Source organism: Lepidochelys olivacea, assembly GCF_965140295.1.
Source record: "Lepidochelys olivacea isolate rLepOli2 genome assembly, chromosome: 7".
In the NCBI taxonomy this organism is placed as follows: domain Eukaryota; kingdom Metazoa; phylum Chordata; order Testudines; family Cheloniidae; genus Lepidochelys; species Lepidochelys olivacea.
This window is the reverse complement of record NC_140417.1, coordinates 92,737,582-92,753,250: the sequence shown is the minus strand read 5'-3', so window position 1 is coordinate 92,753,250 and position 15,669 is coordinate 92,737,582. Positions and strand designations below refer to the sequence as shown.

Sequence of the window (15,669 nt, the reverse complement as noted above, 5' to 3'; positions counted from 1 at the left end):
GCAGCGAGGTGTACTTTAATAGAGCTTATGGCTAACCCTGTTTCCTTAAGTTCTAGTAGGCAGTCTAGAATCATAGAGAGAGGCGCCTTGGTCACATTCAGCTGTTTTTGCTGACACCAAAGGGAGAATCTTTCCACTTATGGCGGTAAGTATTTCTAGTGGTGAGGGAACAGCTATTTAGTAATACCTGTTTTACTTTCTCCGAACAGAGGAGCCATGCTTTGAGATGAAGTTTCGCTGGGTCTGGATGGAGCATCAGGCTCTTGTTCTGGGACAGGAAGGAGATCCATCCGGAAAGGCAGTGGTTGTGGGGCATAGACTGCTAGACGTGAGAGGTACGCAAACCAAGTCTGTCTGGGCTGTGTGGGGACAATGAGAATGATGTATGCTTTATCGAGTCATATCTTCTGGATGACCCATGGGATCAGTGGTATCAGCGGGAAGGCGTACATGAGTGATGCACTCCATGGGATGAGGAAGGCATCCCCTAACAATCCAGGTGCCAGGGCTGCCCTTGAGCAAAATAGTGGACATTTGTGATTTGTCACTGAGGCGAAAAGGTCAATTACTGAGTGACCCCATTTTTGGAATATTGTGTTGAGAACACTGTTGTGGATTTCCCACTCGTGTTCCTGTGAGAAGTGCCTGCTGAGGTTGTCGGCTGTAATGTTTTGGCACCCTGGTAGGTATGATGTTGTGATGTTTATATTGTTGCGGATGCAGAAGTTCCATAAATTCATGGCTTCTATGCACAGCGAGTGAGACCTGGCTCCTCCTTAGTGATTGATGTAAAACACGCATGCTACATTGTCGGTGAGAATAGAGATTGAGGTTTCTCGTATGAGACGGAGGAAGCGTCAGCATGCATTGTGTACTGCACGGAGTTCCAGGAGATTGATATGTAGTCGGGTTTCTGTTGCAGACCACTTGCCTTGTACATTGTGGTGACCCAAGTGAGCGCCCCAACCTATCAGGGAGGAATCTGTTGTAATAGTCACTGATGGGTAGTCTTGTTGAAAGGGAATCCCAGAGCATACATTCCCTGGCTTTGTCCACCATTGTAGGGAGAGGATAACCCTGGGTGGTAGTGTCACACGTCTGTTGAGTGTTTGCTGGGTGCATAGACCATGCTCAACCAGTGCTACAGAGAGCGCATATGGAGTCTGGCATACTTTACTACGAAAGTCGTAGCTGCCATACATCCCAGAATCTGGAGGCATGTCCTCACTGAAGTTTGTGGGCTGACGGTCACCATGGAAATAAGATTGGTCAATGTAGTGAATCTGTGGTTTGGCAATATTGCCTTGGCTTGTATGGAGTCTACGTCGGCTCCAATAAACTCCAATTGCTCGATTGGTTCCAGGATGGATTTCTTTTCATTTATCTGTAGACCTAGGTGGTGAAACAGGTCTATTGTGGTCTTCAGCATGCCTGCTGTTTTTTGTCGGTTGGTACCCTTGAGAAGACAAGTGTCCAAATAGGGGGAGATGATGACTCCTTTGCATCGTAAATGTGCTGCTACTACCGTGAGCGTTTTTGAGAACATGCGGGGAGCAGGGGACAGTCCGAAGGGAAGGACCCTGTATTGGTAGTGATGGGTCCTACTGTGAACCTCAGGAACCGTCTGTGGGCAGGATGTATTGTAATATAGAAGTATGCATCTTGGAGGTCAAGGGCTGCAAACCAGTCCCCCCATCTAGCGCTGGGATTATTGGGGCCACAGTGACCATTTTGAACCTGCAGTTGCATACAAACCTGTTGAGTTTTCGGAGATCTAAGATTGGTCTCCATCCCCCTCCTTTCTTCTCTGTCAGGAAATATTTGGAATAAAAACCCCCTCCCTCGGTATTGATGTGGTACTGGTTTTACAGCACCCAGCAGTAGGAGGTGCTCTACCTCCTGCTGCAGAAGGTGCTCGTGAGAGGGGTCCCTGAAGAGGGACGGGGAAGGGGGGACTGTGGGGGGGGGGATAGCTGTGAAAGGAATGGTGTAGCCAGACTGCATGATCTCCAAAACCCATTGATCTGTCGTTATCGCAGCCCAGGCATGGTAAACTGGGCATAGACGGTGATCAAAATTGTGGGATGGGGTATCTATTGGCGCTAGAGGTGTGGGGAGGTCGTGCATACTCTTGACCATGACTTCAAAATTGTGGCTTAGATGTAAATGGACAGGTGGACGAGGCCTGGTTCTGTGGAGCTCGTCGTCTCTGGGCCCGTTGTTTGGGTCTGTTCTGAGTGAAGTATCTTGCTTGTTGACGGTTAAACAAGGCGCCTCGTGACCTCTAGTATGGTGTAAAGCAAGGGCGTTTGTCTGGCGGTGGGTGTATGTCTAGTGTATGCAGCATTGCTCGGGAGACCTTCATGGTATGGAGGATGTTGTCTGTTTGAGACAAGAATAGTTTATCCCTATCGAAGGGGAGGTCCTCCACTTTTATTTGTAGTTCTTTTGGAATTCCCAAAGCCTGCAACCATGATGTTCTTCTCATTACGACAGCTGTTGCGGTTGTTCGGGCAGCTGTGTCCGCTACATCCATTGAGGCTTGCAGCACTGTGCGGGCTATTAACTGACCCTCATCGATAATGGTGTTGAGTTGAGGACGTTTATGCTATGTTTATGCTTTATCCTCCACAAGCTCTTGTATTTTACTGTAGTTAGAGTAGTTGTAATTTGCTAGTAGAGCAGAATAGTTGGCAACTCTACGCAGAAGGGTGGCTGACAAGTAAACTTTTCACCCAAAGAGGTCCAGTCTCTTGTGTTCTTTATCTTGCAGTGAGGAGCAGAAATGAGGCTGTTTACTGCGCTGATTAGCAGCCTCTACTACCAGAGAACAGGCTTGAGGGTGTGAAAACAAAAATTCCATGCCTTTGGCTGGAACGAAGTATTTTCTGTCAGCCCTTTTGTTGGTGGGTGGTGCCGATGCTGCTGTTTGCCATATTACCTCTGCAGGCTCCATTATAGCCTCATCCATGGGGAGGGCAATCCTGGTCGATGATGCTGGTTGTAAGATTTTTAACAACTTCTGTTGTTTCTCCTGCACCTCATGCAAGGCAATTTCTTGGCTGTCTGCTACTCTTTTGAAGAGTTCTTGGAACCGTTTCAGGTCATCTGGTGTCGTAGGGGTAGACGGCGTCACTGCTTCATCTGGTGCAGAAGATGAGTGTGGGGCACGTGGTGAATCATCCAGGTCTGCCTGAGATAGTATCTCTTCCTCTTCTATCTCTGTCTCAGGGGGGTCAGAGGTTTCTCTGTGTGGTAATGATGGGTGTACCCTGGAACCTCTTGTTGCTGGGGAAGGGGGACCAGAATAGGGGCTCTGGTATGTAGGCCAAGGACCCCATTGTGGCCACTGCATGGGCTAAGGTGGTAATGGGTAAGGCCAGCGCTGTGCATACCAGGGCTGTAAATGCTTGGAGGGATGAGGCTTAGGCTTCACAGCATTCCACGTAGGTCTCATGTGTGATGGGGATGAACGTTGAGAGGAGACGCCATTGTCCTGCACATCTCCTTCCTTGCCACTATGCATGGAGAGTGGTGCAGGAGATGAAGGATGGTACCGCGCTATGTAGCTCGGGGAGTGTTCAGTGCCGAGCAGCGGTGACTGTGGTGCTGAAGAAACTGCTATGTCAGCAGGATGCAGGAGTTGTGCTGGTCCCGCCTTGGGGTTGTGGTCGACCGTTGGAGCACCAACACGTACTGGGTTCGGCTTGTTAGGCGGCAGCAAGTCTTGGGTCAGTGCCGGTGGTGGCAGCATTGACCGCGGTGCCGCTGCCTGTGCCGTGCTCTGCACCGGGGTGTGCTGTGGAGGAGACTTGACGTCTCAACTCCTGTGCCGCGCATTGAGGTTGGGCAGGGCTCCACTGAGGGATGGTGCTGGAGGAGCCCAGTGCCTCGTAAGTGCTAACTCTGGATGAGTGGAGCACTGAGGGTAAAGACCTCGCTGGGGAAGCTCTCTTTTTCTGAGAGACCCTTGCTGGAGAGGTCAAGGCTCGCTTCCTGACAGTTTGGAAGTCAGAGCCTTATCAGAGCTCAGGGATCTCGATTTATGAGACTCCCCGGAGGATGTCTCTCACGGAGGTTGGGGGGATTTCTCCAGGACAAGCACTTTCAAGCGGAGATCCCTGTCACGTCTTGCCCTTGTTGTTAAGTTGGTGCAATGTATGCATTTCTGGGAGATATGAGTTTCTCCCAGACAGCGAATGCAGGATGTGTGGCCATCATCGGTTCACGGCAGGAGTCACACTTTTTAAATCCTGTTGAGCCCGGCATGATTGCAGTTAAGCCTCTCCCACCTCTCTAGAGATAAGGTAATGGTAAACAGAAACTATTCCCAAAGGGGAGTTAAGGAGAGAAAAAGTCTTTTTCGTTCTTCTCTTTTCCTTTCCTTTCCTTTTTTTTTTTTTTTTTTTTAAGAAAAACATCTAAGAGAAATTAATGAAACTATGTAATTATGTATAGACTAAGACCAACTAAACAGTGTAACTAAGTATAGACTAAAAAGAAGTTCCTATGTAACTTGCAACTTTTTTTTTTTTTAATAGAAAGTATCAAAGAGAGCACTGCCGCGGAAATCTGTCTGCAGCCGAGGATGGTTGGGGGAGTGCGCACTATAGGAGGTTCTAACGGTTGCACGAGACGACTCCTGTGGGTGCCCTTCCCCCGACCGCGTACTGCTGCGAGAAATCTCCAATCTCCGGCGCAGTGACGCACCAACACCTAGAATGGAGCACCCACAGGGACACCACTCGAAGAGGAACACTGAAGATCCTTATCAAAGACATAAAACCCAGGAGTATAGCGGGTCTCTGCAAGCTCCCCTTTCCAAGAAAAAAAACACTGTAGTAAACCCAAACAAAAGAATGCTGGAAATATCCTTATTGAAATGCGTTTCTTTCACAATCACTCTAAAATCTTCATTCTGGAAATTCTAGGAAAAATGCCTTACAGAAAATTTTTGTTTATTTCTTAAATGTTGAAATGGCGTATCTGCAAGTATTCTAAGTGAATGAAAAACATTTAATATGGTTTGTTAATATCATGGCTATGGTAAAATGCTTTATGTACCAACCTGAAATTTAATAACCTTGCTAAACTGATTTCTAATCTAAGAAGCCTTTTAAGTATAGAATATATATATATTGATGGGAGCTTTATTAATTATTTAATATGTAAGCAATCCCCTCCCCCAAGTCAGGAAGAATCATCTCTCCAAAAATTATGATGAATCAATAAATTCTGTAATGACCATTTAAGCTAGAGACCCTCTTTAAAAGTTATTTAATTTTAAAAAAGACTGTAAAACTGAAAATGTTTATATTAAGAGCGTCTGGAGTTTTTACAAACAGAATTTCATTTCCTACTGAACCCTAATGAAACTGAAGAGATCTCTGAGGCCATGTCTACCCTACAGACTTAGTTTGGTATAACTACATCACTCAGGGGTGTGGATTGTTCACACCAGTAGTTATACTGACCAAACCCCTTGTATAGAAAACGCTATGTCAGTGTGAGAGGTTTGCCCGTCAACACAGCTAGCGCCTCTTGTGGAGGTGGAGTAACTACGCCAACGGGAGGAGCTCTCCCATAGACATAGGCGTGTCTTCACTTAAACATTACTCTAGTTCAGCTGTGCCGTTGCCACCTTTTAAGTGTAGATCTGCCCTCAGGAAATGGACTGAATAATAATACTAATAACAACAAAAAAAAGATAAAACTAACTTTAAAAGATTATCTGAGGATAAGAGAACAAAGGCAATTAGAAGTATGCGGCAAATTCATTAAACAGATTGTGTGCTCAGGAGCTGAAGGTGTGACCAAAACCAGGCATGGAGCCCATGAAAGTATAACGGCAGCCAACCTTGAATCTAAAGAGACCTGAAAGAGGTGTATTTTCCTATAATTCCATTAAAATAGAAAGAAGAGTATAAAACTCTTAAGTGACCACCCTTCACTCACACTCTCTGCTATCCTGCTCAAGCACTCCTACAGTCATCCTATCGATCTCTACAAGCAAGCTGCCACAGACACCTGAGAAGAAAAAGAAGGCAACAACTGTGACAATCAGGGCACAGACACCCCAGGGAGAACAGGTGTGTCTGAACCCGAGAGAATAAGCAACTGAATCAACTGGTTGTATACAGTGTTATTGTGTATAAGTATATGCCAAGTAAGGTCTTTTATGAAAGCTTGTAATGTTCTGACCTTGACGGTCATTAGGTGATATGTATACAGATTATGGTTATGAATGTGTGTGTGTGTGTGTGTGTAGAAAATTGTAATAACTGTGGTGCAACTACAGCATCACCTCAGAACAGAGGGTGAAGTAATCAGGCAGAGAAGGGCATCTTCCAGGTCAGTTGTTTACATGAAACCAACTTCAAATACCCACCCATTGTCCAGCCAGGAAGATACAATGGTGGATCATTAAAGTTAATGGAAAGACATTTAAACTGAAAAGAAAACTAAGGAAGGAGGGAGTTTCCCCTGCTCTGTGTATCCATGAATTACCAGAGCCTGACAGAAAGGGAAAAAAAAAAAAAGGCACACCCTGTTAAAAGAGAAGAGGGTTTGAAGTGAAGGCTATCCAAAAACTGAGGGCCAGCCTCTAAGCTGGGTGCTATGAGGGTTTGAAGTGAAGGCTATCCAAAAACTGAGGGCCAGCCTCTAAGCTGGGTGCTATCTGGGAAACATGGGATCCCCTGTAGAACAGAGGGTATATGCTGGGAAACTGTTCAGAGGCAATAGGTAACTTGTATGAGAAAAGGGAATTTAACTAACATAGAAGTGTAAAGACCGAGACTCCATCTTTCTATATATTTTCTGTGTAACATGTGTTTGTTTTTCCTCCCTATTCCATCTTTGAATTTATGATTTTTCTATCAAACAAAACTTTGGTTTATTTTTACTGCAAGCAAGAGTTTGTTGTGCAAGCTGTATGGAGTGTGTGTGCCCAAGTGAACTCGTGACTGGGGGCAGGTTTCACTCCTTCAGGGGTGACAAACCGGAGGAGAAAAGTCCAAGTGTCTGGTAGTTAAGAACTTGGGCAGACAGATTTGGGAGACACTCGAGACTAGAAGGGCTAGTGGGATCAGCCCTGCAACGAGTAACTAGGCAGGTGGAAGCCAGGGTTGAGACCTTTATGCTTGTAGGCTGGCTACTGGTGTCAAAACTCTGAGCTCTTATAGCATAGCAGTAAAGCACCCAAAATTACAAGACAGGTGGTGAAAGAATCACCTGGGTGATCCCCAAAATGTCACAACAACCGCACAGTAGGAGCAAAGGCAAGCAACCTTTCAGCCTAGATGACAACCAAGAAGACTTCATCGTGGTGAGATGGAAGTAGCCAGCCTACATAACCCGTTTATATTCTACACTTTGATCTACAAAGCAAAGAAGTCCTTAGATTAACAACTGAACTGTTTGAGGAAGATCTAGAAGGACGAACTGGTTAAAAATATATCAATCGTACAATCCTTACAACTGTATAAATTTACAGTAACTGGTAATTTACAGTGTATTTCCTTGACTCTGTTATATTCCTTTATCTTGTAAAGGACACCCTTCTTTTAATGGATCATTATGATGAGTAAATAACACTATCAACAGTTCTGTTTATCTTTAATAAAAATTAATAAATAAATATATTTGTCTTAAGTTTATTTAATATGTACTTCTAATTATATCTGGTACTTTGTAGTGGACTAGTAAAGTTTTGTCTAAATTGTACTATAGGCTAACATTAAAATAATTGTATTAATAGGAAGAGAAAAAATTAAAGTTGTCCCTGTAATGTTTGCCAAATGTAAATGTACAAAGTACTAGTGAGGTAGGAAATATTATTTTTTCAAACTGCAAAGAGGATATTATAAACAGAAAATATATAAAAAATTTATAAAAAGAGTACTTGACAATGCCTCTTTGAAACAGATGATCCTCATACAGCATAATAAATCTCTCTTTGGATTGACAGTGTGTCTTTAAATGGTTTACAAAAAGTCAAACACGCTGTGGCATCCAAATCATGAAGCCAGTTTAGAGAATACAAAACCCCTGGATTTTCTGCACTACTTATCAGCTCAATAAAGGAGTCCCAAAGATTTTTAAGACTAAATAGTGAAAGACATCCATTCTGGAATATATATAAAGCAATTGTTTAGCACTTGTGGAAAAATATTTCTGTTACTTGTCAAACCTAATTCTTGACAACCTCCCACTTAACAGCTGGCCAAATTTGATAACAAAAGAAATCAACTGTATATAAAGACTCACGTAGTTCTATGTTTTACCCCTGGTAGATTATAACTAGGATCAAAGTAGAAAACATCAAGTATAAAAGATATTAAGAATTCAAAGCAGAAAGTAGTATGAATCTCAAACATGGGAATATTATTGGGAAATGCAAGTAAAAATAAGGATGAAATTGTTAGATTTAAAATTTACAATTGCTAAATAGACAAACATCAGGGTATCGTGGCCCTGATCCTGTAAACACGTATGCAAAAGTGTAATTTTATGCACCTGTGTAGTTCCAACCACTAAATTCAATGGACCTATACACAAACACCAGTATTTGCATGGGACTGCGGCCTATGGAGGAGCCATTACATTACTGAACAGATACATTATTAAATTTATAGCTAGAACAGCAACAAAAAAATCACCTTGTCCATTTTCTTGAGGTTTGTTTTTCTTCCAAAATTCGATCTCACGCTGAAGTTCCTCTAGTTAACATCAAACAAAAGCAAAGTGATGTTTCAGATCAGCAATATAGAAATATCACTAGAAATGCTGCTTCCAATAACACAAAAAAGGTAGCAAAACTAATCAAACTTACGTTCTCGAAGTCCAGGCACCAGCTTAAATATAATTTCCTCTAATGTGTTATCCAACCTTTCAAGGAAGAAAAAAAAAATTTCTTTCAAAGAAAGAAGATGCCTATGCAGGATTTTAGACACCCCTTATAAGTAATTAAAAACAAATTTAAAAAGCCTCCTAAACAAACATTTCAGGAATTATATAACAATGCTCCTGGTAAGTAATACATCATTCACAACCCAATAGATTTCAAAATGAAAAAAAAAGAAAAACATGAGAAAAATATATTCACACTTATCTCCTCTCACCCATCCCTTGCACTGATTTGTTACAGAATCAGGCATAACTTCAGGTGTCAGTATTTAAAAAAATACAGAGAAAAAGGGAAGGGGGGAAGAAAGAGGAGAAAAACAATCTCACTATATAAAACATTCATAGTATTTTTCAATTTCTATCACATGCAAATTATTGTGTTTCACTTAATATTTGAAAAGGACAATTAGAAAAACGATAAAATGTAACCACCCCCCCAACCATTTTAAGATGGTGGCCATTGTAGTCAACTTTAAATAATAAATTCATTGACCGTAATGTTTCTCTGGTAAATTTCTGGTTGACTGTGTTTTTTTTCTGGACTAAAGAATGTTGCTATAAACTATTATGCTCATAAGCATTTTTAAGATGTCCATCACTACAGTATCAAGGTACCACCAAACAAAGCAACGACACACCATCTCTTAAAAATAATTAAAAACAGGTAGCCATACAGAAAAATAACCACTGGGTTAATATAGAGTGCTAGCACACACAAACATTATGTTTCATAAGGTTATAGTTTTGTGTCACAAACTAACAAAAGGAAGGCTACTTACAGATAATGGTAGCAAATATATTTTTATCTCGGTGTGTGTAAACAGACGAGGGTAACTACCTAGTACTGAAGTTGTTATCTTAAACTTTATGAAACAAGACAGAATATGCGTCTGCTATTACTTCTACCAGCCTGGATAGGAACTCAGTTTCTATGACACTGCTTTTTTATATATTAACAAAACATACAGTTTTCTATAGTAATATGACATCCAAATAATCTTTAGATTAAAAGAGAATGTATGTATTTTGGGTATCAACAATTCAGACTATTGATAAAATAATCTAACAGTTCCATATAAAATATAACTATATATTATAGAATAGTAAAACCATAGGACTAAATTCAATGGTGATATAAAGGGAGGTGCAGATTGGAGTAAGTGCTAGAATAGCATATACACAAATATTGCATTAATTGGGTGTGGGAAATGAATGTAATTTACACACCACAGAACAGAAGGACAAGATCGAAAACAAAAAGTAAAGTAAAAAATAAAGCAAAGATGATTCCACTCTATTGTCAAGCTGTTAGCAAAGAGGTATAAGAAAGTGGTGGGGTGGGCTTGCTTTTAAACCCTTCTGTAAGTTTCTTTTCCTGATCACCCCACTTTCTGCACCCTGAATTTTGACACTCATTAGGCTAAATCCTTGGTCCCTGTTCTGGCTGCTTTGCTGGGGACTCAACCCTGGACTCTTCCCGCTGAGAATCCCACATGTGACACAAAGCTAGAGTAGTTTTCAGAGTAACAGCCGTGTTAGTCTGTATTCGCAAAAAGGAGTACTTGTGGCACCTTAGAGATTAACCAATTTATTTGAGCATAAGCTTTCGTGAGCTACAGCTCACTTCATCGGATGCATACTGTGGAAAATACAGAAGATGTTTTTATATACACAAACCATGAAAAAATGGGTGTTTATCACTACAAAAGGTTTTCTCTCCCCCCACCCCACTCTCCTGCTGGTAATAGTTTATCTAAAGTGATCACTCTCCTTACAATGTGTATGATAATCAAGGTTGGCCATTTCCAGCACAAATCCAGGTTCTCTCTCCCCACCCACCACCACAAACCAATAGGAGAGTGGGGGGGGGTATGGGGAGAAAAGCTGGATTTGTGCTGGAAATGGCCCACCTTGATTATCATACACATTGTAAGGAGAGTGATCACTTTACATAAGCTGTTGCCAACAGGAGAGTGGGTTTGGGGGGGGGGTTTCCTGGATTTGTGCTGGAAATGGCCCACCTTGATTATCATACACATTGTAAGGAGAGTGATCACTTTAGATAAGCTATTACCAGCAGGAGAGTGGGGTGGGGGGAGAGAAAACCTTTTGTAGTGATGAACACCCATTTTTTCATGCTTTGTGTGTATAAAAACGTCTTCTGTATTTTCCACAGTATGCATCTGATGAAGTGAGCTGTAGCTCACGAAAGCTTATGCTCAAATAAATTGGTTAGTCTCTAAAGTAAAGCTAGAGTAGTTGGCTCAATGCAACTTGTTTCACTTCTTCACATAGAGGGAGTGATGGAGTGGGACATTCTAGGAGCAGGTCTGAGCACAGAGGGCTCTGCCAGATCCCCCAGGATGCTGATTGGTTGCTGCGAGCATAAGTTAGAGACTGCTCTAAATTATGCTGGGAATCCTTTTGGCCATCAGCCGCGTAGGATCAAGGAAGCAAAAAGGTGCTTTGAGCCATCTCCCAACTTTCCCCAAGGAGCGTGAATTTGGCACAGGTGAGAACTGAGGCTACCAGGTGCCAAATTGATGCTAGCTGTGCTACTTTTTCATTTACACTGGTTTGTGATCCAGTTACACCTGACAGGAGTTGCACTCATTTAATCCAGGTCTAAATTTGGTCAATAGACAGCTGTCCTAATAGGTTTTTAAGCCTTCAGTTCATCTACAGTCTCTCATAAAAAACCCACCACATACTGTATTTATGGTTAGACACTATGTACAAGGGCATTTAGAGACTTAAAAATGCAGGGTTTTGATATCAATTCTCTCTCAATTTTCTGATCACTAAAATATGACCCATTGTTTCAATACAGCTGCCAAGAACAGATATAATATTTTCCAGAAAATAACATGCATCTATGTTTTTATTGCTAAAGCTAACAATGTTCTTTTACCTCTCTTAATCTCACCCACTCTCCTGTCCACTTAGTCTATCCTCTTCTTTCTACCTCTTCACCTCTCCTTTTGGTCTCCTCTCCCTCTCTGTTTCCTCTTCTCTCCTGTTTTCTCTTCCTTCCTCTCCTCACTGTTTCATCTCCTCTCACCAACAGTAAAGTACGTTGTTCAGAACCTGGACAACAAACAGGACTCTAAGGCAAACAAATAAGGTACAATATAGTAATACTAGGGAAACAGAACAATTCTAGAGTCACTCAGAGGTCACATCACAAATGCAGTGTTTGCTGTTGGATTATGCGAGATGTCTGTTGCGCACTCTACTTGCCCTCACAATAATTAATAATGTAGAAGAGAAAATGCACTCATACACACACCTCCTTTAATTTTCAGCATCAAAATTCAATGAAAAGAGCATGTTATTTTCTGGAAATTATGGTAAATCTCTGTGTTAAAAATACTGAAGTAGTAATTAACATTTTACTAACACCATTATTAATATTTTCTAAACAAAAAGCCCTTAAATTTCCCATCCTTGACCCCTTATCATGCATATTAGATGTTATTAACTTGCAAAATGACAATGTAGCAAACAAAGCTGTTTGAAGCTGTGTGTGTGTATCATCTGAAACTCCTAACTGCAGTTTGTTTATTTAGACTCATAGACTTTAAGGTCATAAGGGACCATCGTGATCATCTAGTTTGACCTCCTGCACATTACAGGCCACAGAACCCCATCCACCTACTTCTGTAACAGAGTCATAACTTATGGTTGAGTTAATGAAGTCCTCAAATCATGATTTAAAAGCAGTGATAATCAGACTTAGGCTTGCAAGTGGTTCTGTAGAATGTCTCCTGAGGCTCTTTGTGGCAGATGATATTAAAACACTGTGTGATTTAATTATTAACCAATCAGGATGCTTTTACTAGGTTATTAGTCAACTGTAGTTGATAAAATAATAATACTTGGTCAGTCATTTTGCTGTGTGTGTGTAAAAATAAATTTAAATAAATAAATAAATAAATAAATTTTAAAAAAATGAATTAACACTACTGTGACTCTTTTGGGTATTGTTGATCACTAATTTGACTCCTGAAGCATGGAGGTCTGAGTATTACTGACGTAAAGACTTCAAGTTACAGAGAATCCACTATTTACTCTAGTTTAAACCAGCAAGTGACCCGTGCCCCATGCTGCTGAGGAAGGCAATCTGCCAATCTGACCTGGAGGTAAAATTCCTTCCTGCCCCCAAATATGATGATCAGTTAGACCCCAAGCATGATGGCAACACCCACCAGCCAGACACCTGGGAAGGAATTTCACTGTAGTAACTCTGAGTCCTCCCCATGTAGTGTCCAATGTCCAGCAGTTGGAGATATTTGCCACTAGCAGTCACAGACCATATGCCTGGATGGACCATATGCCAGTATAGGCAATCTCATCATACCATCTATAATGGTATTCACATACCACATGCTACTATAATAATCTTTGTACAAAATATGCATTGTAAAGTATCATTTGAAAACTAATAACTCACTGGTCAATAATATCATGATTATTTATATATAAAGTTATAAACAGCTAAATTAGGTCTGAAATGTGTTTACCAGACAAGTTTGGGTAAACCAGTTTCTCAAAGACAAAGGACAAGATGACACCTCCAACCAGATATAATAAAAGTAGATGGACAATCATCTATCAAGTGGCCATTTTTTGGCAAGGAAGAGGAGCAAGCACAGCAACTTCTCACTTAAAGTCATCCCGGTTAATGCTGTTTCGTTCTTATGTTGCTGATCAATTAGGGAACATGCTTGTTTAAAGTTCTGCAATGCTCCCATATAATGTTGTTTGGCAGCCACCTGCATTGTCCACTGCTGGCAGGAAGAGCAGCCTATTGGAGCTAGCTGGTAGGGGCTTGGAACCCAGATGGACCGGCAGCCCCCCTATCAGCTCCCCACTCCCCTAAGTTCCCTGTGCTGTAGCTGCCCGCACTGCCATGTGTTGCTCCTGGGAGCCTCCTGCTTGCTGTGTGGGGGTGTGTGTGGGTGTGTCAGTAGTAACCTTCACTAATTTCAGGGTGGCCCCCACCCCCCTGCTCCTGTCCCCCACTTACCCCTTCTCCATATAGAGCAGGGTGGAGACACGACAGGGCTCTGGACGGAGGGAGCTTGCTGGTCGCAGCTACTGTCTCAACTTGCTGATCTACTTAAAAAGGCAATGTACTTAGAGTGGTGACAGCATCCTTAAAGGGGCAATGCGCATCTCTCTCACACAGGATATGTCTCCTCTCCCTCCATTCGTGCTGCCTTGTAGAGTGTGAGGCTACAATAACAATGTGTTAACCCTTGAGGGCTCATCTGAATGCTAGTTCATCATTTAGCAGTAAGACATTCCCTGGGAAATATCCCACCCTCTTCCACACTCTAACTTCACCACCTCAACCAAGCTTCACAATCATCATTGCTGTATACAGTATTAAATTGTTTGTTTAAAACTTATACTGTGTGTGTGTATATATGTTTTTTCTCTGATGAAAAACATTTCCCTGGAACCTAACCCCCTGTATTTACATTAATTCTTATGGAGAAATTGGATTAGCTAAACATCATTTTGCTTAAAGTTGCATTTTTCAAGAACATACCTACAATGTTAAGCAAGGAGTTACTGTATGAACAGATCTGTATCTTAGCAAACAATAGCCTGAAACCTCTTTCACCACAAGACTCCAACAGTAGCAATGAACTTTGGGGACTGAACTATAAAGTGAGGGGCAAAAACACCCCAAGATATCTCTCCCTATCCATCTCTCTCTCTCTCTCTCTCTCTCTCACCTAAGACGACAAAAGGAACAGCCTTTGGACTTTGGAGTAGATCCTGGCATGAGAATCTGATCCAGAAGAGTGCTGGACAGTACAGAACACATGTTTTGGGGGGAAATTCAGGACTGTGAGAATGCTGGGGCCACCTGGAAGTGGACACCAGAATGTGACTGATGTGTGGCTGGCAGGCTGTTTGAGAGTAGCCCAGGTGGGAGCTACAGGAGCAAAGCATTGTGAGACATCCTAGGGTGCAGGGCAAGGGTGAGAAAGGCCCTCACAGGTCTGGATGGCACCCTGGAATGTCATACCATCCCCACTAAACTTATCAAGCTCAGTCTTGAAAACAGTTATGTTTTTTGCCTCCACTTCCCCCCACTGGAAGGCTATTCCTGATCAGTCCTCTGATGCTTAGAAACCTTCACTAATTATGAACCTAAGCTTGTTGATGGCCAGTTTATATCCATTTGTTCTTGTGCCAACATTGGCCATTAACTTAAAAAACTCCTCCCCCTTCCTGCTGTTTATCCCTCTGATGTATTTATAAAGAGCAATCGTATCTCCTCTCAGCCTTCGTTTGGTTAGGTTAAACAAGCCAAGCTCCTTAAGTCTCCTCTCATAAGGAAGGTTCTCCATTTCTCTGATCATCCTAGTAGCCATTCTCTGAACCTGTTCCAGTTTGAATTCATCTTTCGTAAACATGAGACACCAGAACTGCATGTAGTATTCCAAATCAGATCTCACCAGTGCCTTGTACAATGGTAATAACACTTCCCTATCTTGACTGAAAATACCTCATCTGAGGCATCCTATGATTGCATTAGCCTTTTTCACGGCCGCATTACATTGGTGGCTCATAGTCATCCTGTGATAGATCAAAACACCCAGGTCTCTCTCTTCCTTTGCCACTTCGAAATGATATGTCCCCAGCTGATAGCAAAAATGATTCCCTAAGTGCATGACTTTTCACTTTACACTATTAAATATATTCAGTTTCTATTACTCCACTTCTATTACTACGTCATCCACT

General features: G+C 41.9%; 1 protein-coding gene across 3 annotated transcripts in view; it reads right to left on the bottom strand.

The window, feature by feature from the left end:
- PCGF5 (polycomb group ring finger 5) overlaps nt 1-15,669 on the bottom strand; it is a 111,993-nt gene that overhangs the window by 20,588 nt on the left and 75,736 nt on the right. For all 3 annotated transcript variants that reach the window (XM_084634663.1, XM_084634662.1, XM_084634664.1), the window contains 2 exons: nt 8,834-8,889; nt 8,661-8,720 (listed from right to left, as the gene is read on the bottom strand). In XM_084634663.1, coding sequence (XP_084490789.1) covers nt 8,661-8,720; nt 8,834-8,889 — 116 coding nt within the window. The remainder of the gene's footprint in view (nt 1-8,660; nt 8,721-8,833; nt 8,890-15,669) is intronic.